General features: G+C 42.7%; 1 protein-coding gene across 4 annotated transcripts in view; it reads left to right on the top strand.

Moving 5' to 3' along the window:
* The window catches only part of LOC139273119 (protein FAM133), a 60,076-nt gene extending 44,001 nt beyond the window's left edge, over positions 1 to 16,075 (top strand). For all 4 annotated transcript variants that reach the window (XM_070889525.1, XM_070889522.1, XM_070889523.1 and 1 more), the window contains exons 6-7: positions 13,406 to 13,498; positions 14,875 to 16,075. In XM_070889525.1, coding sequence (XP_070745626.1) covers positions 13,406 to 13,498; positions 14,875 to 14,925 — 144 coding nt within the window. In that variant the 3' untranslated portion in view covers positions 14,926 to 16,075. The remainder of the gene's footprint in view (positions 1 to 13,405; positions 13,499 to 14,874) is intronic.
* The last annotated feature ends 8,353 nt before the right edge of the window (positions 16,076 to 24,428 follow it).

Here is a 24,428-nt window from a genome sequence, read left to right as displayed (position 1 = left end):
AAGGATATTAGCCCAGAAAATCAGGATGTAGAATCAGTATTGGTCGAGCTAAAAATAACAACGGGCAGAAAACACTGGTGGGAGTAGTTCATAGTAGTTTACAGGCCCCCCCGCCCCCCCCAGTAATTATAGTGTTGGACAGAGTATAAATCAGGAAATTAGATGAGCATGTCACAAGGATAATGCAATGAAATGCATTCGAGGCAGTTTTCTAGAACAATATGTCGAGGATCATAAGAACATAAGAAATAGGAGCAGGCGTAGGCCATTTGGCCCCTCGAGCCTGCTCCGCCATTTAATAAGATCATGGCTGATCTGATCATGGACTCGGCTCCACTTCCCTGCCTGCTCCCCATAACCCTTTATTCCCTTATCGCTCAAGAATTTGTCTCTCTCCGCCTTAAATATATTCAATGACCCAGCCTCCACAGCTCTCTGGGGCAGAGAATTCCACAGACGTACAACTCTCTGAGAGAAGAAATTCCTCCTCTTCTCAGTATTAAATGGGCAGCCCCTTATTCTGAGACTATGTTCCTTAGTTTTAGTTTCCCCTATGAATGGAAACATCCTCTCTGCATCCACCTTGTCGAGCCCCCTCATTATCTTATATGTTTCGATAAGATCACCTCTCAGCCTTCTGAACTCCAATGAGTACAGGCCTAACCTACTCAACCTATCTTTATAAGTCAACCCCCTCATCTCCGGAATCAACCTTGTGAACCTTCAATCAACCTGTATATCCTTCCTTAAATACGGAGACCAAAACTGAACGCAGTATTCTAGGTGTGGCCACACCAATACCCTGCACAGTTGTAGCAGGAGTGGAAGCAAGTCTTCCTCGATTCTGAGGGACGGCCTATGATGATGTAGCAGGACTTCTCTGCTTTTATACTCCATCCCCCTTGCAATAAAGGCTAACATTCTATTTGCCTTCCTGATTACCTGCTGTACCTGCATAAAACTTTGAGTTTCATGCATAAGGGCCCCCAGGTCCCTCTGTACTGCAGCATTTTGTAATTTTTCTCCATTTAAATAGTAATTTGCTTTTCTATTTTTTTTGCGTAAGTGGATAACCTCACATTTTCCCACATTATACTCCATCTGCCACATGTTTGCCCACTCACTTAGCCTGTCTATGTCCCTTTGCAGATTTTTTGTGTCCTCACAATTTGCTTTCCCACATATCTTTGTATCATCAGCAAACTTGGCTACATTACACTCGGTCCCTTCATCCAAGTCATTACTACAGATTGTAAATATTTGAGGCCTCAGCCACCGATCCCTGCAACAATCCACTAGTCACTGTTCGCCAACCAGAAAATGACCCATTCATCCCGACTCTCTGTTTTCTGTTAGTTAGCCAATGCTCTATCCATGCTAATATATTACCCCCAACCCGGTGAACTTTTATCTTGTGCAGTAACCTTTTATGTGGCAACTTATCGAATGCCTTCTGGAAATCCAAATGCACCACATCCACTGGTTCCCCCTTATCCACCCTGCTCGTTACATCCTCAAAATACTCCAGCAAAGTTGTCAAACGTGATTTCCCTTTCATAAAACCATGCTGACTCTGCTTGACTGAATTATGCTTTTGCAAATGTCCTGCTACTGCTTCCTTAATAATGGACTCCAGCATTTTACCAATGACAACTGTTAGGCTAACTGATCTATAATTTCCTGCTTTCTGTCTGCCTCCTTTTTTAAATAAGGGCGTTACATTTGCGGTTTTCCAATCTGCTGGGACCTCTCCAGAATCCAGGGAATTTTTGTAGATTACAACCAATGCATCCACTATATCTGCAGCCACTTCTTCTAAGACCCGAGGATGCAAGCCATCAGGTGCAGGGGACTTGTCCACCTTTAGTCCCATTACCAAGTAATGATAGTGATTGTTTTAGTTCTTCCCTATAGCTCCTTGATTATCTATGATTGGGATGTTTTTAGTGTCTTCTACCGTGTAGACCGATACGTAATATTTGTTCAAAGTCTCTGCCATTTCCCTGTTCTCCATTATTAATTCCCCAGTCTCATCCTCTAAGGGACCAACATTTACTGTAGCCATTCTTTTCCTTTTTATATACCTGTAGAAACTCTTACTATCTGTTTTTATATTTCATGCTAGTTTACTTTCATAATATATCTTCCTCCTCCTTATTTTTTTTAATCGTTCTTTGCTGGCTTTTAAAATTTCCCAATCCTCTGGCCACCCACTAGTCTTGGCCATTTAGTATGCCCTTGTTTTCAATTTGATAACCATCCTTAGTGAACTACGGATGGTTATCCCTTCTCTTCGTCTTTCTTACAGATCGAACTAGGGAACAGGCTATTCTACATCCAGTATTGTATAATGAGATCAGGCTAATTAGTAATCTGTAGTAAAGGATCCTTTGGGGAAGAGTGACTATATAATGCATGAATTTTATATTGAGTTTGAGAGTGATGTGGTTAAGTCCGAAACTAAGGTCTGAACTTTAAACAAAGCCAATTACATAGGTATGAGGGGCCAGTTGGCTAAGGTTGTTTGAGAATTTAGATTGCAAGATATGACAGTAGATAAGCAATGGCGAACATTTAAAGAAGTAATCATTTTCAATGCTTGAGGAATAAAACTCCACAAGAAAAGTGGTCCAACCATGGCTAACCAGAGAAGTTCTGGCTGGTATCAGTTTAAGAGGTTTACTATGTTGTGAAAAATAATAGCAAGCCTGAGATTGGGAAGATTTTAAAAATCAGCAATGAATGGCCAATAACTTGATAGAGGAAGAAAATAGAATATGAGAGTATACCATCAAGAAATATGAAAACAGATTGCAGGAGCTTTTACAAGTATGTTCAACTAAAGTAAATGTGGGTCCCTTGGAAAGAGAGACAGAAGAAATTATAATGGGGAATAAGGAAATTGCAGATAAATATTTTGTATTTCTTCACAGTAGAAGACACAAAAATAGTGGGGAACCAAGGATCTAATGAGGAATTTAAAGTAATTAATATCAGTAACGAAACAGTACCTGTGAAATTAATGGAACTAAAAGCCGACAAATTCCCTGGACTTGGTGGCCTACATCCTCGGGTTTTAAAAAAGGTGGCTGCAGAGATAGTGGATGCGTTGGTTTTGACCTTCCAGAATTACCTAGATTCTAGAACGGTCACCGTGGTTAGAAGGTAGCAAATGTAACCAATGCTATTTAAGAGAAGGAGAGAGAAAACCAGGAACTATAGGCCAGTTGGTCTGACATCATTACTAAGGACAATGCTAGAATCTATTCTTAAGGACACTTATAATAGTATATTATACAGGGCACTTAAAATCATATGTTTAGGCAGAGTCAAAGCAGTTTTATGGAGGGAAAATCGTGTTTGACATCTATTAGAGTTGTTTTGAGGGTGTAACTAGTAGGGTAGATGGGGGAAACCAGTGGTTGTAGCGTATTTGGATTTTCAAGAGGCATTCGATAAGGTGCCATACAAGAGGTTGTTGCACAAGATTGGGATAATATATTAGCATGGATTGAGGATTGGTTAACAGACAGAAAACAAGAGTGTAAGAATAAACAGTTCATTTTCGGTTTGGCAAATTGTAATTAGTGGGGTGCCGCAACAATCAGTGCTTGGGCCTCAACTATTTACAATCTATATCAGTGACTTGGATGAGGGGACTAAGTTTAATGTATCCCAGTTTGTTGATGATAACAAAAGCTAGGTGGGAAAGTAAGCTGTGAGGAGGACGCAAAGAGGCTGTAAAGGGATATAGACAGGTTAAATGATTGGGCAAGAAGGTGGCAGATGGAGTATAATGTGGGGAAATGTGAAATGATCCACTTTGGTATGAAGAATAGAAATGCAACGTTTTTTAAAACTGAGACACTAGTTAATGTTGGTATTCAGAGGGATTTGGGTTTCATTGTACACTAATCACTGAAAGTTAGCATGCAAGTATAGCAAGCGGTTAGGAAAGCAAATGGTATGTTAGCCTTTATTGCAAGGAGGTTGGAGTAAGCAAGCCTTGCTGTAATTATATAGGGCTTTGGTGATACCAAAGGGATATAGACAGGTTAAGTGACAACGATCCTCTACCAACCTGCCCCCACCACACGGTACTGCTCTCCGGTTATCAAGATCCACAATGAGACCTTGCATGCTCGGAGTCCGAACTCCAAACCATCGTTGACATCGTCACTGAAGCGAACGAGAGTCTGGGCCTCGCATTAAACATCAGTAAGACAAAGGTCCTCTACCAACCTGTCCTCATCACACAGTACTGCTCCCTGGTTGTCAAGATTTACGATGAGACATTGGACAATGTGGACCACTTCTCATACCTTGGGAGCCTACAATCAGCAAAGGCAGACATCAATGACGAAGTCCAACACAGTCTTTCGTGTGCCAGTGCAACCTTCGGCCGCCTGAGGAAAAGAGTGTTCGAAGACCAGGATCTCAAACCCGGCACCAAGCTCATGGTCTACAGAACAGTAGTGGTACCCGCCCTCTATGCTTCAGTGACATGGACTATTTACAGCAGGCACCTCAAAGCACTGGAGAAGTACCACAAACGCTGCCTCTGCAAAATCCTGCAAATTCATTGGCAGGATAGATGCACCAATGTCAGTGTTCTCTCTCAGGCCAACATCCCCAGCATGGAGGCATTGACCATGCTCGACCAGCTCCGGTGGGCGGGCCACATTATCCACATGCCCAATGCTGGACTCCCGAAACAAGCACTCTACTCCGAGCTACGTCAAGGCAGGCAAGCCCCAGGAGGGCAGAGAAACTGCTTCAAGAACACCCTCAAAGCCTCCTTGAAAAAATGCAACATCCCCACCGACTTGGGAATCCCTGGCCCAAGACCGCTCAAAGTGAAGGCGGAGCATCCGAGAAGGCACAGAAGACTTCGAGTCTCTTCGGCGGGAGCACGTGGAAGCCAAGGGAAAAAAGCAGAAGGAGCATACAACAAATCAAGCACCCCATCCACCTTTCCCTCCAGCCACCGTCTGCCCCACCTGTGACAGAGAGTCCCACATTGGTCTCATCAGTCACCTTGGAGCTCATTTTAGTGTGGAAGCAAGTCATCTTCGACTCCGGAGGACTGCTTAAGAAGATGATGAAAAAGGTCTTTGGTGAGACCACACCTGGATTACAGTGTTCAGTTTTGGTGGTCTTACCTAAGGAAGGATATACTTGCCTTGGGTTGTAACAAAGGTTTACTAGATTGATTCCTGGGATGAGAGGGCTGTCCTATGAAGAGAGAGTGAGTATTCTCTGGAATTTAGAAGAATGAATGGTTATCTCATTGAAACATATAAAATTCTTAGAGGGTAGATGCTGAGAGTGTATCCCCTGGCTTGAGAGTCTAGAACTAGAGGTTATCATCTCAGGATAAGGGGCCAGCCATTTAGGACTGAGATGAGGAGGAATTTCTTCACTGAGGGCTATGAATCTTTGGAACTCTCTACCCCAGAGGGCTGTGGATGCTCATTGAGATCGATAGATTTTTGGATGTTAGGGAATCAAGGGATATGGAGATTGGGCAGGAAAGTGGAGTTCAGGTAGAAGTTCAGCCATGATCTTATTGAACGGCGGAGCAGGCTTGATGGGCCATATGGTCTACTCCTGTTCCTATTTCTTATGTTAAGATCAACATAGGCCACATATAGCAGGCTTGTCTAATCTGCAAGCATGTTGAGCGCGGTATCCAATCAGCCAGAGGTGACACCCCTTTGCTCTTGTCGTCTTTTGTAGGAGTTCCTTTGTCAGCAAATGCCTTTCTTGTAACAGAAAAGTGTGGTTCCCTAAGGATTGGCTTTGTGGGGTTATCTTGATCTATAAGGGCAAAGGAAGCAGTGCTGTCATGCAGTCTCCCTTCTTTGTCATTTGCTCATATACTTCACTCTCTGGAGGGAAAAAACAGCAGAAGGTAAAGTATCATTCCTACACTATATCTAAAAGAAATCGAGGTCAGTAGCTCAAAACAGAAATAGTAAGAAGCAGGAAAAGCTGTATACATGGATATAACTTAGGCTCTCATTTTAGTAAGTAACTGGCATAAGTTTCATTATATTAATCACATTAAAGTTGCACATTAACAATTTTTTAAATATGTGGCTGGCTTAACTAATTGGCGCTTGCTGATTTTAAAAACTTGTGGCTTTTAGCACAGTATTTCAAAAACCTTATACTCCTGCTCTGGCTCCACCCACTTTGTGCTTTTCCCTTAAAATGTATGTTCTGCTGGCAAATTTAAATCTATACTGGAGAAGGTGGGTGATGTCACAAATGGTTCAGCAATACCTACATACCATGAAGCAAATATGTTTCAATAGCAGTATTATGTCTTGAATAAAGAGACAGACTAGATACTGCAAGCTCAAAGTAAGGTGTGACCGTAGTCCTTTATTACAGATCTCAGAGTGCCTCTCCAGTCTGTGAGGCCTCTTTATATACAGATGCTTATATACATTGTGCGATCCCTTGGGACTCCAGAGGATAAGCCCTCTGGTGGTTAGACATGGTATTTACAGGTTTACATACATAACAACACTCTTTCCCTCCCCCCCCCCCCCCCCCCCCCCCAAAGTCAGTAGTGTAACTATTTACAATGTGAGTCAATCTGGGGCTTCCTTTCCCTGGTTGATCGTCTCAGTGCAAATGCTGGCTTTGGTGAGTCGATGGTTGGGCCCTTGCTGGGCTGCTGCAGGTGATAGGTTCTGCTTCGTGGTCAACCGCTGGGTCGGTTGCCACTTGTGTGTGTTGGAGGGTTGAAAAAGGTAGGGACTATTGTGGGTTGTTCTGGATAGTCTGTAAATCTGACTTTGGTTTAGTCCATTTGAGAGTTTGACCACAAACACCCTACTCCCCTCTTTGGCCAAAACAGTGCCAGGAAGTCACTTGGGACCTTGTCCATAGTTCAACACAAATACAGGATCATTTATCTCAATTTCGTGTGACATATTTGCACGATCATGATATGTATTCTGTTGAAGCCGCCTGCTCTCTACCTGTTCGTGCAGATCAGGGTGGACTAACGAGAGCCTTGTCTTAAGTGCCCTTTTCATGAGCAGTTCAGCAGGTGGGACGCCAGTGAGTGAGTGGGGTCTTGTGCGGTAACTAAGCAGGACTCGGGATAAGCAAGTCTGCAGCGAGCCCTCAGTTACCCTTTTTCAAGCTCTGCTTGATTGTTTGAACTGCTTGTTCTGCCTGACCGTTGGACGCTGGTTTAAACAGAGCAGATGTGACATGCTTGATCCCATTGCGGGTCATGAACTCCTTGAACTCTGCACTGGTAAAGCATAGCCCATTGTCACTTACAAGGACATCAGGCAGGCCGTGCGTGGCAAACATGGCCCATAGGCTTTCAATGGTGGCAGCGGACGTGCTTGCCGACATTATCACACATTCAATCAATTTGGAGTACGCATCTACAAGCACTAAGAACATTTTTCCCAAGAATGGGCCTGCATAGTCGACATGGACCTTGGACCACGGTTTGGAGGGCCAGGACCATAAACGTAGTGGCGCCTCCCTGGATGCATTGCTTAACTGTGAACATGTATTACATTTGTGCACACAGGACTCTAAGTCTGCATCGATTCCGGGCCACCACATGTGGGCCACAAGTTTCGTGCCGCGGCGAAAACAGCGCACCTCCGAGCTGGGCGCCTGTTTTTCGCGCCGAAAACTGCGCCTAAAAAAAAAAGTCCGATATTCTCGAGCTGCTTGGCGCGGCGCGCTCTTCGCAGCAGGGGGCGGAGCCTAACACTCGCGCCGATTTTCTAAGTAGCAGGGGGCGGGTACAATTTAAATTAGCCTTCGTGGTGCCGGCAACCCTGCGCATGCGCGTTGGAGCGTGCGCGCATGCGCAGTCTCACACAAACATTGGCACTCGGCCATTTTTTAAAATACTGCAGAAAAAGTGAAGATTTGTTTCTTGGACCCTGCAAAGGCTTGTAATTTAATTTTTTTTGATATTTCTGTGTGTGAGGGAGTGCTTTTAGCAGCACTGCTGAATAAATCACCTGCTGAAATCAGTGAGTTCAGCTTTTCACTGGTAAACTTGCAGAACCGGTGCTGCATTGGTGCATGCAAATTAAGAACTGTGTGTTTGGAGAAATAAGAGTGCCAATTCAACTTTGCAATAATACGTTGTGTTGACAATGCAGCACCCTTTCTGCAAATTTAAATATAAAACTGTCGATGTGGCTGCCTCTCCCTGTCCAAATGGCCTCAGTCCCCCTCACAGCTCGAAGGCTGCTGCTGTATCTTCGGCTGCCGGCCAGCCACTGACGCCGCTGCTATCTCATGGCCGAATGACCTCACATCGGTCCGCTGATTCTTCGGCTGCTGGCCAGCCACTGACGCCGCTGATATCTCATGGCCGAATGGCCTCGGGTCCGTCCGGTGCTGCTTCTTCGCGGCCAGCCACGAAGAGAATGAAGGCCTGCCTCAAGCACTGCAGCTCAGCTCGAAGCTTGCTGCCGCTGCCGTCGAGACACTGACGCCACACCCCTGCCTGTCTCCAACATGAAAGGCCTGCCTGAAGCACTTTCACACAGGTAGGAACATGGTTTATTTAATCTTTTCTTTGCTTATAAATTTTTATTCAGGTTGGATTTATTTGTATAATATTTGTATAAGTATAACTAAGGATTGATTGTAGAATTTAATGACTTCCCTTCCCCCCCCCCCCCCCCCAACCTCGTTCCCTACGCCTAATTTGTAACCTACGCCTGATTTTCTAAAGTGTAGACAAGTTTTTTTCGAGCGTACAAAAATCTTCACTTACTCCATTCTAAGTTAGTTTGGAGTAAGTTTTCACTCACGAAACTTTGAAATCAGGCGTAAGTGGCCGGACGCGCCCCCTTTTGAAAAAAAAATTCTGTTCCAAAGTGAAACTGTTCTAACTGACTAGAACTGGAGCAAACTAAATGTGGAGAATTCCGATTTCGTTCTACACCAATTGCTCCTAAAAAATCAGCAGCAAATCATGTGGAAACTTGGGGCCGTGGGATCTGACTATCGCTTTCATCATTACGATGCCTGGGTGGGTGCTGTAGAGATCACTGATGATCTCTTTTTTGGCACCACTACCCGATTACCCATAGGAGGCAGTCTGCCTGTACAGACATTTTTGCGCCGCTGGTATGGCTTTATTTCTTCCTGCATCTCTAACGGAACACTCAACCAACTCCCATGGAGCACACAGTTTTTTTACTAAGGACAGTAAGGGGTCCTGGCTCATCCAGGTTCTAATCTGTCGGACAGTAACAGGTGATTGCTCACTCTCGAATGCTTCCATTGCCATAACTAAATCTGCGGGCTGTGCCATCTCCACCCCTGTGGTGGGCAATGGTAGCCTACTGAGAGCATCGGCACAGTTTTCTGTGCCTGGCCTGTGGCGGATGGCGTAGTTGTATGCGGATAACGTGAGCACCCAACACTGGATGCGGGCCGATGCATTCGTATTTATCCCCTTATTTTCAGAAAAGAGGATATAAGTGGCTTATGGTCGGTTTCCAATTCAAATTTGAGTCGAACAGATATTGATGCATTTTCTTCACCCCATAAACACACGCTAACGCTTCTTTTTCGATCATACTGTAGGCACTCTCGGCCTTAGACAAACTTCTGGATGCATAAGCAACCGGTTGCAATTTCCCAAATTCATTAGCTTGTTGCAATACACACCCGACCCCGTACGACGATGCACCACATGTTAGTACCAAACGCTTACATGGATCGTACAACACAAGCAATTTGTTTGAACATAACAGATTCCTAGCTTTCTCAAAGGCATTTTCTTGGCTTTTACCCCATATCCATTCATCTCTTTTACGCAGTAAAGAATGCAGGGGTTCTAACAATTTTCCCTGACCCGGTAAGAAATTACCAAAATAGTTCAGGAGTCCTAGAAATGACCACAGCTCCGTCACGTTCTGTGGTCTTGGTGCGTTCTTTGCCTCTGTCTTCGAATCGGTGGGCCTGATGCCGTCTGCCGTGATTCTTCTCCCCAGGAACTCCACTTCAGGTGCCAGGAAAACGCACTTTGGGCATTTTAGTCTGAGCCCCACACGATCAAGCTGACTAAGAACCTCCTCCAGGTTCTGCAGGTGCTCTACGCTGCCCTGACCTGTAACCAAGATGTAGTCCTGGAAGACCATGGTGCGCAGGACCGACTTCAGCAAGCATTCCATGTTCCTCTGGAATACCGCCGCGGCCGATCGATTCCCAAACGGGCATCTGTTGTAAATGAAGAGACCTCTGTGCATGTTGATGCAGGTGAGGCCTTTCAATGATTCCTCCAGCTCCTGCCTCATGTTGGCCGAGGTCAAGTCCAGCTTCGTGAACGATTTCCCTCCCGCCAGTGTTGCAAATAGGTTGTCTGCCTTTGGTAGCAGGTATTGATTCTGCAGTGAGAAACAATTGATAGTTACTATGTAATCACCACAGATTCTGATGGTGCCATCTCCCTTGACGACTGGAACAATCGGACTGTCCCGCTCATTGAATTCGATCGGCGAAATGATGCCCTCTCATTGCAGCCTGTCCAGCTCGATCTCCGCCCTCTCTCTCATCGTGTAAGGTACCGCTTTTGCATTGTGATGGATGAGTCGCGCCCCCGGAATCAAATAGATCTGCACTTTTGCTCCTCGGAACTTCCCGATGCCTGGTTCGAACAGCGAGGGGAACTTGTTTAGGACTTGGGCACATGAGGTGTCGTCGACGGACGAAAGCGCTCGGATGTTGTCCCAGTTCCAGCATATCTTTCCCAGCCAGCTCCTGCCAAACAGTGTGGGGCCATCACCCGGTACCACCCAGGGTAGTAACTCGTAGGAGACCTTTACAGTAGCACTGCTGATTATGGGAATCAGTTTCTTTGTGTACGTTCTCAGTTTAGTACGAATGGGAGTCAGGACTGGCCTTGAGGCCTTGCTGCACCACAATTTATCGAAAGTTTTTTTGCTCATTATGGACTGGCTTGCGCCCGTGTCCAATTCCATGGACACTGGAAGTCCATTTAATTCAACCTTCAGCATTATCGGGGGGGACACTTTTTGTGGTAAATGCATGGCAGATGAAGTATAATGTGGATAAATGTGAGGTTATCCACTTTGGTGGTAAAAACAGAGAGACAGACTATTATCTGAATGGTGACAGATTAGGAAAAGGGGAGGTGCAAAGAGACCTGGGTGTCATGGTACATCAGTCATTGAAGGTTGGCATGCAGGTGCAGCAGGCGGTTAAGAAAGCAAATGGCATGTTGGCCTTCATAGCAAGGGGATTTGAGTACAGGGGCAGGGAGGTGTTGCTACAGTTGTACAGGGCATTGGTGAGGCCACACCTGGAGTATTGTGTACAGTTTTGGTCTCCTAACCTGAGGAAGGACATTCTTGCTATTGAGGGAGTGCAGCGAAGGTTCACCAGACTGATTCCCGGGATGGCGGGACTGACCTATCAAGAAAGACTGGATCAACTGGGCTTGTATTCACTGGAGTTCAGAAGAATGAGAGGGGACCTCATAGAAACATATAAAATTCTGACGGGGTTAGACAGGTTAGATGCAGGAAGAATGTTCCCAATGTTGGGGAAGTCCAGAACCAGGGGTCACAGTCTAAGGATAAGGGGTAAGCCATTTAGGACCGAGATGCGGAGGAACTTCTTCACCCAGAGAGTGGTGAACCTGTGGAATTCTCTACCACAGAAAGTTGTTGAGGCCAATTCACTAAATATATTCAAAAAGGAGTTAGATGAAGTCCTTACTACTAGGGGGATCAAGGGGTATGGCGAGAAAGGAGGAATGGGGTACTGAAGTTGAATGTTCAGCCATGAACTCATTGAATGGCGGTGCAGGCTAGAAGGGCCGAATGGCCTACTCCTGCAACTATTTTCTATGTTTCTATGTTTCTATGTTTCTATATACCTCTGCCGCCTCAGTCTGAGGCTCTGGTTCGTCATGATCCACCGTGGATCTGTCCTCCTCTGCTACATGGTGGTTTGCAGGATTAGCAGGGTTTGCAGCTCGCCTGCACATATGTTGGAGGTGTCTCATTGTTCCACAGCCCTTGGAAACGTATCCTTTGAAGTGGCATGAATGGAAACGATGATCACCCCCGCAGCGCCAACAAGGTGTTAATGGCTTTATATTCACCACCCTTGATGATGGACTCTGAGTTATCTGCGGACATGCAGCTGCAGTCGTGTAAGTCCTGCCCTGTACATTTCGATTCAAAAACAACGTTACTTTGTTCACAGTACTTGCAACAGCCTTTGTGTGCTAAGAAATTTGTTTGGTATTGTCACTGGTGGCGATAAACGCCTGGCCTATCGCGGTGGCTTTACTCAAGGTTGGGTAAGTATTACTTCAGTTTGCGAAGTATTACTTCATGGCCAATGACAAAGTACAAAGAAGTCCCTGAGCATGTGCTCCAAGTGTCCTTCAAATTCGCAATGTCCTGCAAGGCGCCTTAGCTCGGCGACATAGCTCGCCACTTCCTGGCCTTCAGACCTCTTGCACGTGTAGAACCGATACCTCGCCATCAGAACGCTTTCCTTCGGGTTTAGATGCTCCCGGACCAGTGTGCACACCTCATCATACGACTTGTCTGTGGGTTTCGCTGGAGCGAGCAGGTTTTTCATGAAGCCATACGTTGGTGCCCTGCAAACGGTCAGGAGGATCGCGCTTCGTTTGGCAGTGTTTACTTCGCCTTCCAGCTCATTGGCCACGAAGTATTGGTCGAGTTGCCCCACGAAGGTTTCCCAATCATCTCCCTCAGAAAATTTCTCCAGATGCCCACAGTTCTCTGCATTGTTGCGGTGGGGTTCGTCCTTTGTATCTCGTCTCCAGTTATTATGTCTTGAATAAAGAGTCAGACTAGATACTGCAAGCTCAAAGTGAGGTGTGACTGTAGTCCTTTATTACAGAGCTCAGAGTGCCTCTCCAGCCTGTGAGGTCTCCTTATATACAGGTGCTCCCAGGGATTGTGGGATCCCCTGGGACTCCAGGGGATAAACCCTCTGGTGGCTAGACATTGTATTTACAGGTTTACATACATAACAAGCAGTTCAGTGTATAGAATGCTAAATATGTTTGCTTGTTGATTACCCGTTCACAACTTCATAATCAAATCGTATGACATTGTGGGCTATAACAAATGCTTCACTATTGTTACAGAAATAGAGATTTTTCTCACCGCTATATGCCCTTTCGAAAGTGTTTCAAATGTTCAGGGAAACCTTTTCCTTTCAGATAGAAAAAGCAAATGTTTAAATCTCTGTCTAATTTATTCAGCGACTCATTTAGAAGGAAGAATTCCAACAGTTAGTAGTTCTACCTGTGAACACAAGATGGTGATCAATGCATTGGTTTTGACAGTATGTTGATTTGTGTTTACAAAAAATGTTCTCGTTGCAGTTTCTGAAAGACAGGGACAAAAGTGATAAATACAGCGTGATTACAGGAAAGAAAATAAAAATGAAAGTTAAAAAGACCAGAGATGATAAAGAGGTAGGTTAACTTGTTTTACTTTTACTAGCGGATTAACTTAAAGGAGAACAGTGATGTATGTGAAACACTGTACTGCCCCTTTTCTGTCATGTATAAAGTTTAAAAATACAATAAAATAAAAAGAACTTGCCTTCTGAGAAATCATGGTTTACACCTCAGCCCTGAGGAGGTCGAACATTTTAGGTGCTGAATCATACTGATTCATCTGACAACGCTTTAGAAATTGTTCAGTGGATCCATTTGCAAAATTTCTACTTGTCCCCAACTTGAAATAGTTTCTGTCTCCTGTAAGGGTTGTTGCAAGGCTTTGAACTGTTGTCTTTCTAACAGATTGCTATTCCTTCCGTTTAACCATTTTGTCATTTACAATTTTTTAACACGTCGTAGGTTAAGGCTTTTACTGGGGTTATGCACTATAGATGCCTGTAGCACTCTGCCACCTCACTCGGTGGCATCCTTTATGTAAACCTATATAGTGTCAGAAGACTACTCCATGAAGAAGAGCATTGCAGCTGAGTTTGATTCTGTTCTCATCTGATGGCCTTGCATGCACACTTTCCAACAGTAATCAAGATTTTATCCCCTTCTTTAGCCCATGTTAAAGTTGACAGTTTGCACTATGCCTTTTAGGTTTCACAACTTTCCTCTTCCTTCCCCTCCACCCAGTTTGTGACATGGAATGGTACAGTATTTTTGAAAAGAATGTAAAAATAATCCCTTGAAGTTAATGACCTGCTGCCTAATTAATGGTTAAAGCTGCCATCACATTCTGAAATGTCCGAAAAAGACTTGGATTGTTAAAACAGTCAGTTTTAGTCACTGAAGCTTTGTCTAACGTTTGTTAAATGTAGCCTACATTAGAGACTGTTCAATTTTGAATAATTTTATCTTGAAAATTGGGAACAGGATGAAAGGAAAGTGAATTTTTGAATCATTGAGAATATGTAGAATGTACCATGGGCATATTGCATCTCTGAGAAAAATGTCTACTAAAAATAGAAAATGTACAACAGGTTGTTCAGCATCCGAAAGAGAAAGGTAATTTAACATTTTGGATGAGCCTCATTCAATACCTTCTCTTGAAATACTGATCAACCTGCTGTTCATTTCTAATATTTTGCAGTCATTTTTGTCTGGATTTCCAGCATTTGAGTTTTAATTATCTAAATGTTGCATTTTTATATATGTAACAGTGTAGGAATGGTGCTTTGCCTTCTAACTGGGAATCTGCACCACAGGAGACTGCATCAGAAACTCAGGGACCCAATGCACAAGATTCTCCGACCACTTAAATGAACTATGAAAATGACCCATTTTGTGTTATGACAGATGCATTCAATATATTGAGGCACATAAACTCTTTTTCAACCCCACAGAGAGACCGGAATCGAGCTGAACTCCTTCAGTTCCTGAACTCTGCATTATAGAGAAGAGGCGTATCAGTGGGATTTCTAAACCATGAAATACAGGGTCTGTTAACAGCATGAACTTTGTCACTGGAGACCAGTGTGTTCGGTGGGACAGCTCAGGGAAAACCCCTTCAAAAGTGGATGGAGGAGACTGTTCTGTTACAGGCATAAAAGTTGTGTTGAAAACTGACCGTATGATTTTGAGAAACTTAACATTAAATAACAGAAACAAGACTGGCATCCTTCAGGATATTTCTCAATGTTTTACCAAAGCAGCCCTTTGGAAAAAGAGTTCATAATAAGAAAGCTCACAATTGTTTCATCACTCAGAAAATTGTCTGGTTGGACAGAATTTCTTCTTCAGGCAATGTTTACAAAAATTTATACATTCCAAGTTTCTGAGAAAATGCAAGGCACATTAATTTTAATCAATAAAATGTCAGTATAGAGGCATAGGATATTGCTTCATTTGCCAATATGCTATCTGTCTGTAGAGTTAAAAATGCTGGATTGAAATGTCTCGGGGAAATCCTCCATAATTAGTGATGTGATGTGTTATAAGTTGTGAATTGCCAGCACAAAAGTCGCAAAGATTCTGAAAGTAAATGCATTAACGTTATCCTATTTACAAACAAATTATTTTCCAACAGGACATAAGCCTGCAGCATTCAAACTGCATAGTAAAATCTTTTGGAAAAAGGTGAAGCAGGAGCCTAACTGAAATTAGTGCATTTGTTTTTTGATTATTTGAATACTATGTGCTGAAAGAAGAATGAGAAGAGGGAAATTATCTGTACTAACCAATATGGCACATCACATATAAGAAAACAGTACTGTATAAATCAGTGCAAAAAATGCACTAAATTCATCCTTCAGACATGTGCATCTTCCATACTTAGTTTTTTATTACGTACCTGCTCCTTAGAATTATGCTTGATTATACTTTGAAATCTGTACTTTTACTTTTTTCATCCATTAAATGGATCAAGCTCAGTTATTTCACATATGATGTGAATTGTATGTTATGAAAAGTTGATGAAAGTAGCATCTACTGATTGATGCAAACCTATACACGCCAACCTACAAAACTTGGAAAAGTTGACAAAACAAGCTGATAACTCAGTCATACAACTGTAAACCAGCCCTGAATAAAGGCCTATGACTAAAAGCCACTGCTTCACGGTGACTGAATAAGTTGAATTCCTTTTTTACATCAGATTTTAAAATATTGGTGTTTTGGATGACATTCTGCAATATTCAGATTGTTTTTCTGTGAAAGCTGAACCGCATGGCTTAACTGGACCCAAGATGCAGCTATTCTAGAGGGATAAAAATTGAAGTATAGAAAAGTGAAATTATTGTAGTGGTGGATTTGGAAATTTTTCACAGAACATGTCAGATCTTGTGGCTCAAAATGTATTTTCTAGATGGAGCTAAGGGCATGTTCCCTGGGAAATTGGTGCATCATCCGGCATTCTGAATTTCACTGCGCTTCAGCATTTGAAGCTAAAAATAATTTACCCCGATGAATATAAGATATGTAAAAATAAAAGTAGTTATGAGTCATTGACTTTTGATTTTTACACCAGCTGAAGGTAACTGAGTATAACACAGCGGATGTTATAGCAGCAGCTATGTGGCTGCCATTTTTTAATGAGATGAAGCAAACTAGTGGATCTCCTGTGGCACTGAAGTAAAGCACATAACATGTTTCTGTAGTGTCCAATTACAAGAAAACCTCCCATAGCACTTTAAATTAAGAGGGGGAAACATAATTGAATCAACAAAAGTAAATTTTAAATGTCACTCTTCCCACATCCACCCCAGTTTCCAAAGGCAGTCTTGACCCTTCCAAGCCCAATTCATACAAACACTGTGGGGGGTGAAATTGCCCTGCGCCCCGATTGAGGGCGGTAACCTGCTCGGGGCGGGACTTTCTGCACCCGGCACAGAAGACCCACCCCAGCCACTGAATTGGGCTTACCGTCCCTCAAAGAAAGTGGAGCGCAATCACGTGCGCTCCACTTCCTTTAGGAGCAGGACCAGTGGCACTAATAGGGCGCAGTCGGGAGCGCTATGCGGATACTCTGCGCAGCACTAACGCGCTTCAACGCATCTCCACTTCACTTAAAGGGCAGAGCTGCTGCACAGTCTACAAGGCCTCTGATGGCCTCCGCTGGACCACCGGGGCAGCGTGGTACCCAAAAGGGATTGCCGTCTGCACGATGGTGGCCCAGACCATGCAAAAAAAATTAAAAGCCTACCCGAGAGCTGGCAAAAAATCTAAGATGGCGGCGCAGGGCGCTGGCGACCTCCCCTTTAATGTCCGCCCCGCGAGTGGATGTGGGCCAGTTCTGCGACACGCGAAGCTGGCATTGACACCCACAAGCGGCAGCCTCGCAGGTCAATATCCCCCGTGAGGCGGAAAGGGGTCGGTGCACAGCACTGAGGAGTCACCGCATATGGCGCTGACATCATCGCCGGTTGCACGGCTGCCCAGCGTGCTACTCGCAGGGCATGGCGCTATTATGGCAGTGCCTCCGCAAACCCCCGGGCAATTTCCCAGGAGCCAGTAACACCCTCTCACCGGAGTCGCTAATGGGCCTCTTAAAAAATGGGCAATTGTGCCCCATCTACCTCATCCACTTCCCACCCTTTTATAGACGCACTCTTCTTCAACCCTTCCAATTTATACTGGCACTCTTACCCCTCACCAATTCAGCCTGCACTCTTGTCCTCTCCAGCCTAATTAAGTTGCTACTCTTCTACTCTCTTCGGTTCAAGCTGCTGTTTCCACCACCCCCATTCCCCCACCCATAACAGTTCAAGCTGATCGGTTTGGCCCCAGTTCAAGCTGGTACTCTTCGTCCAACTCCCTCTTTTATGGCTGGCACTATCCTTCCATTCTCACCCCAAAATGCCACTCCCAACTTTTCCCTTCTCCCCACAAAAGCATTGCTCCCAACTCTTTCCCCTCTCCTTCCCACTCCCCGAATCTACTTTCTTCCTCCATGGGTACTTTCACAGTAAGCATTAGTTCTGCCATTGATTGCACCTGGAAATATAAAAGGGCCAACTTATCTTGTTTTGGCGGCTGCAGACACATACCTTTTTTGGTCTTGTAAATTGCCGTGGATTTGCTAGCGGCATTTCTGACAAGAAAAGTAAATGGAGAAAGTGCCACAGGAACATTAAAGTGCCTTCTCTCTTTCTATTCAGCAGTAGAAATAGTAAAGAAATGTACAACTGTTAAAGATGTCATGATGTAATATGGTAAAAGCTACCTTGGCTGTTCTCAAGAAGCCACTGACTGACAAAATGCAAGCGTGTGTTATTCTGGCAACAGAAGTGGTACGACAAGCAAAACTTTGTAATTCTCCCTTTAGTGTGAGCGTGAGAATGCTAAAACTGATACAATGTCTTTGATATCCTGTACCTTCATCATTCCAGTCGGGATCATTTTAAAATAAAGGAGAGACATCTGAGCAGATTGTATGACAGCTTTCAATCCCACAATGTGGATCACAGTTGTTAAACTGCTAGTGGAAGGGATTAATCGGCCAGTGTTCCCATTCCTGATTGCCATCTAATGACCTTTGCTGGCATGTGTATGTTGATATTGGATGAGATCAGGATTGGGCTCAACTATCGCGCCACCTATTGACTAATTGCCTGCCAACATTTACTGTCTAAGCTCACACATCAAGAATAGCCACTTGGGTGAAGTGCCAGAGGGCAGCTGGTGTCTATATAGCTGTACACCAGTAGGAGTCAGGAAAGGAGTCAAAATTGGCATTAAAAAAACTCCACTTTACTAGAAAATTTAGATTACTCATCAGTGTATTTCAAGGCCAGAAGAAACTATAGTCCCTTTAAGCAAAAAAAACACCCCTAAATTTCAGAAGCTTAATCACCATCAGACTCTAAGTGCAGTTACTGGAGACACCCAGCATATAATGTTGGACTATTATACTGGGAAATTTGTCTGATAGAATGGGCAAATGCTGTCACGATAAAATGTCTCCACACACTTTTTTAATTGTTAAGAGTCTAATTTTCATTACACCACATTTGTATACAGTCCATAAAAGAGATTTTGGTTAGGGGGAAATATTCTTTCTGTTTTATTAGATTGATATTTGAGCATTTTATGAATGTGATTTGTATTATTGCCAATTGCAGGTTTCCACAGCATTCTTTCCTGTTGCTGAAATCCATTCTGGATAGGATGGGAGTTGCATGTTGTGCTGTCAGAGAGCAAGAGAAAGTTAATTCTGACAGTAGGCACCCATTGACACAAAATAATTACAAATAACTTGAGTTTTACAGGGTGACTGGACAATAAATCTTTTAAGTCCAAGTTTTTTATTACAATAATTCATCTCTGCGTCAGAGTGAATGTGTGCTTATACTGAAAATCTTTTCCTCAGAGTTGTATGACACCAGTGCCAAATTTCCCTTGTTATAACTGTATGAGTGAACACATTGTTTATTCTGAAAATGTGGCCTATTATTTCTTTGTTCACTTTTGCAGTTGGAACAATTACTTCAATGCAATTCTGTCTGATGGTCACTATGTTTGAAAAATCTATTTGTTTAATTCTTTTAAAGATATGTAAAAACAAAAGCATAAAAATGCCATGTGCTATTTTTGTGAAAGGCCAGATGTTGACTTCAAAGATGTCTCATTTCTTGGAAATTACAACTTTTGTCAAAAAGCTATATTTGTGCAGAAAGTCTTCACCCTGCTCCCATCCCAAAAAATGAAGATAAAACTGGGCTTTTCTGGCACATTGAAGAACAATATGTGTTGTACAAATGCAGCGAAGGAAACCAATTTGCAGTACAGCTTTTTTGTCAGTTGTAAAGATACAGAAAAGTGAAGCTCACTGGGTGGGTGGGTAGAGGAAGTAGGCTGCTATGCAACTGGGGGTAGGAATTCTTATTTTTGTATGCGGTAATCGCCCACATAATGGTGATTGTGTAATTTATGCACAGATGCATTATGTCTATTGTGTTTATTTTGAAAATCACACACTTGTTTTCATAGTGGTGCTATTCAACAGTGTTATTTAACAGTGTAGACAACCAGCTGAACAAGCTAAACCTTGACGGGTAAGAGTGAAGTCTGAAACACTGGCTCCTGTCGTACTCTGCACCAGGACTCTTACTACATTGCCTTTGTGTGGTCTTAAAAGAAAATGGGATTTATTTTTAATTACATTAAGAGAATGATTTTTTTTTTGTGACTCATTAAAAACCTCATATTTTAAGCACAATACGTATCCCAATAGCTATAACATATTAGTAGTAACAAGTTTTTAGTTAACAAAAAACTTTTAAGTGGAAGATGTAGATAATTCAGACCAGAAATGTATTCATATGGTTGATAATTTCACAGAACTCTTCTAATTGTTTCAAGTCAAGACCTTTTCTTTTTCTCTACTTAAAAGGATTTCCAGGCTTTGATGTGAACCTACAAAGTTTGAATATGTTGACCTTTTAAATCCTGACAGTAAAAGTAACTTTCCCTCTGTGCTTAGTATATACATGGCTCGGAATTTGCGGTCAGTAGGGAAGCAAAGGCGTTTGCCGCTGGCCCAGAAGAAAGCTCACGATCTCTGTGTCGAGAACTTCTGGTTTTCCGACGTTCAATTCAAATCAACGGAGTTTAGTGGGAATCCCCTTGTGCGAGCTGCTGTGACATCAACAAGCTGTCTAAGTAGCCAATCAAAATGCAGAATTTTCAGACAGCAAACCAGGAAGTGAGTAAGCTCTTAAAATACTAACTTAAAAAATGTTAGGGAGATCAAAACACAGATTGGAGCTCTCACATGGGGAAAAAGGCGAACCTGAAGTAAAGATTAACGACCTTTTTATTTTTTTAAGTTTCTTAAAAATTAAATGTTTTCTTAAAAATTGATAAATTTCACACTGCCCAAAATTTAAATTATTTTTTCAGGCCCATAACATTTGTTTAGCAAGCAATACACCATTAAAACCCCAATTACACCTAATCCTTTTGTGTCTTAACATTTATTGGGGAATTTAACAGTGTAATTACTGTGGAAGAGCCGATTTTTCATCAGTGAGTAATTACAGATTGCTGGTACTGTGGGCGGGGCGGGAGTTGTTGCACAGCGCAGCCTGTGTCGGAGTTTTGAATGTCAGATTGCAACTTCAAATCCCAAAGTTGCTGTCAGTTTCAATGATGACGAACACTGCCAATTCGCCGTCAACCGGACCACAAATTCCAGGCCAATGCCGTAATAATGTCAATGGTTCTTACACTGCACTTTCAGTCCTGTACAGGATACAAGAAAAAGCTTGTCATCTGATCGGTGATTCCCTCTCTAACCTTCAACCTTTCCTGTCTTTCTCTATTTTGTTAATGCTACCTGAACAGTGCTCTGTGGAACCTTTCTCCTTGCCAGCTCCATTTATACAGTCTTATGCGCTTCTTACTCCCTAAATTCTGTCTGTGTTAAAATGAATACTCTCTGCACAGTCTCTGACTCTTAATTCTTTCCCAATGCCTCAAAACTGAAACACATTACCCCACCTCAGTCTTTTCCTCCTCTTGCAAAATTTAGTCTTTTGAAATCCAAGCTGGAAGCACTTGATCACTACTTTCTGATTGACATTACTGTCTCATTTTCCCTTTTTAAACTGAGTGGTGTCCTGCACAATGTGCCTGGGTACTTCGCTTTAGATTTTCGATATAATGAGCATCGTATAGATACATTTTCAGCTTTTCCCATTTGACCCAATTTCAGTAGGTTATGTCGAATCAAAGTAACAGAAGAAGCTCAGACTGGAATATAATAATGTTAGATCACGTGTGCAGCATTTAAAAATAAATAAAGAGTAAAATAATCTATGTATCTGCTCGAAAATGTAATGTGTAGTGACAGTTTACTAATCAGTAGGATAATTAGTAATAGACCTCATGGTGGAATTCAAACAAGGAATTTGGATGACATAAACTACAGGAAGTGTGAAGTAAATTTATTTTCTCTGAACTGGGTGTCCTTTGTAACTTTATTTTCACGAGGAGACCTGACTGGTAACATCCATAGCTTGGCTCATTGCCCAATGAACTTGAATACATGGTTTAAAACAAAATGTCCTTGTGTAGTTGATTGAAGCAAGTTTGTACAATATCAAATTCATTATAGTTGTCAGCCTTTGCTCAATGGTAGCATTCTCACCTCTAAGCCAAGGCCATGGGTTCAAGTCCTACTCCAGAGACTTCATCATATAATCTAGTGTGACACTTCATTGCAGTACTGAGGGAGTGCTGTATTGTTGGAGGTGTTGTCTTTCAAATGGGACACTAAACCAAGGCCCCGTCTGCACTATTCACAGAAGTTCAGGAGAGTTCACCAGTGCCCTGGCTAATATTTAGCCTGCAACCAACATCACTAACGCAGGTTATGGTCATTTATATTTATGTTTGTGAAATCTTGCTGTGTGCAAATTGGCTGCTGCGTTTCCCTACATTACAACAGTTACTACACTACAAAAGTACTTCATTGGTTATGAAGTGCTTTGGGAAATCCTGAGGTCATGTAAGGCGCTTATATAATTACATGTTCTTTCTTTGCTTTTGTTACCTAAATCCTCAAAGAAGCTCCCTGTCCCAAAGTGAGGAGACATGGGGAGAATTTATGGGGCAACTTTGAAGGGAGTCCCTCGTGTTTTCCATCCATGCTGCTGATTTACTTTGTTAGTGTCACTCTGTTCAGGGGCCTACGCAGGCTCCCTCTTTTGTTGGCTTAATTATGCTTAAATATTGAATTGCATTCTATACTACAAGTTACATTACATCCCCTTATTTTTCCCCACCACAGACATCATAATCCCTTTTGTGAAGAATCAATTGTGTTTGGGATGTGGATGAGTCATCTGTGTAATTGTGAACGAATGACTTACTAATGTATGATGTTGGACTACTGTTTAAGACATTGAACTATATATTTACAAATAAAATTTTATGGAATGCTGAGGAGTGTGGAGAATGACCATAGTGTTCTGTATATGTTTTGGCAACCTTTTCAGACTATATTACACACAATTCTAAAACTTCAGGTAATAGTACATCTTGTTCAATACAAGAGATTAGACATTGCTTCGGTTCAAGAGGACTTTTCTGGACTGGAATAGATCATAACTACCCACTTCAGGCTCTAGCTATAATGTTCACTTTTCAAAGTCAAATATAAACTGGCCGTTTACTTCACAAAAACAGGAACTTACTGAGAATGTAAAGGAAATTTCTATTGACTGAGCTAACACAAATTATAGAAGGAATGCATTGTTGCCAATATAAGGATATTGCAACATCTGTTGTTTAACAAAGGAATCAAATGCCAATAATTTAATAGAACCTAGGCACAATATGAAATAATGATTCTTGTGCGTAGTATCCTGTTGTCTTAAAATGTGTGCTTGAAATGGCAATCTATTTGTCAGCCAACTTCAAAGTTGTTAAAGTACAGTTTACCAGCATTAACAGATGTATTATTGAAGTTTGCCAAAATTCCCTTTTATGTTAGTGTTGTGTTTGGTGTTACTCAGTGAATTGGAGGATGCAGTATTTTATAATGTGGGCTCAATGAGTCCTGATAGTAGCTGTCCCTCCTTCTAAAAGCCTTCGACATCCCCACACCCACTAGTTCCGAGAAAGTCCCTCTCTTCTAAATCCCATTCCTGAAATGGGTGCCCATAAAATATATCAGTAACTACAAGTCCTCATGAATCTATGCAATGTCTAACCACTTGTATAATTTCTCATCCCAAATATGGTTCGGAAGGACATTAGCTTGGATGATGTGGAATCTATATGGGTAGAGCTGCAGAATACCAAAGGGCAAAAAACGTTAGTGGGAGTTGTGTACAGACCTCCAAACAGTAGTAGTGATGTTGGGGAGGGCATCAAACATGAAATTAGGGGTGTGTGCAATAAAGGTGCAGCAGTTATAATGGGTGACATTAATATGCACATAGATTGGGTTAACCAAACTGGAAGCAATACGGTGGAGGAGGATTTCCTGGAGTGCATAAGGGATGGTTTTTTAGACCAATATGTCGAGGAACCAACTGGGGGGGAGGCCATCTTAGACTGGGTGTTGTGTAATGAGAGAGGATTAATTAGCAATCTCGTTGTGCGAGGCCCCTTGGGGAAGAGTGACCATAATATGGTGGAATTCTGCATTAGGATGGAGAATGAAACAGTTAATTCAGAGACCATGGTCCAGAACTTAAAGAAGGGTAACTTTGAAGGTATGAGGCGTGGATTGGCTAGGATAGATTGGCGAATGATACTGAAGGGGTTGACTGTGGATGGGCAATGGCAGACATTTAGAGACTGCATGGATGAACTACAACAATTGTACATTCCTGTCTGGCGTAAAAATAAAAAAGGGAAGGTGGCTCAACCGTGGCTATCAAGGGAAATCAGGAATAGCATTAAAGCCAAGGAAGTGGCATACAAATTGGCCAGAAATAGCAGCGAACCC

The sequence above is a fragment of the Pristiophorus japonicus genome, chromosome 9 (assembly GCF_044704955.1).
Source record: "Pristiophorus japonicus isolate sPriJap1 chromosome 9, sPriJap1.hap1, whole genome shotgun sequence".
NCBI classification, from domain to species: Eukaryota; Metazoa; Chordata; class Chondrichthyes; family Pristiophoridae; genus Pristiophorus; species Pristiophorus japonicus.
The sequence above is the reverse complement of the archived record's forward strand: the minus strand, read 5'-3'. Positions and strand labels throughout refer to the sequence as shown.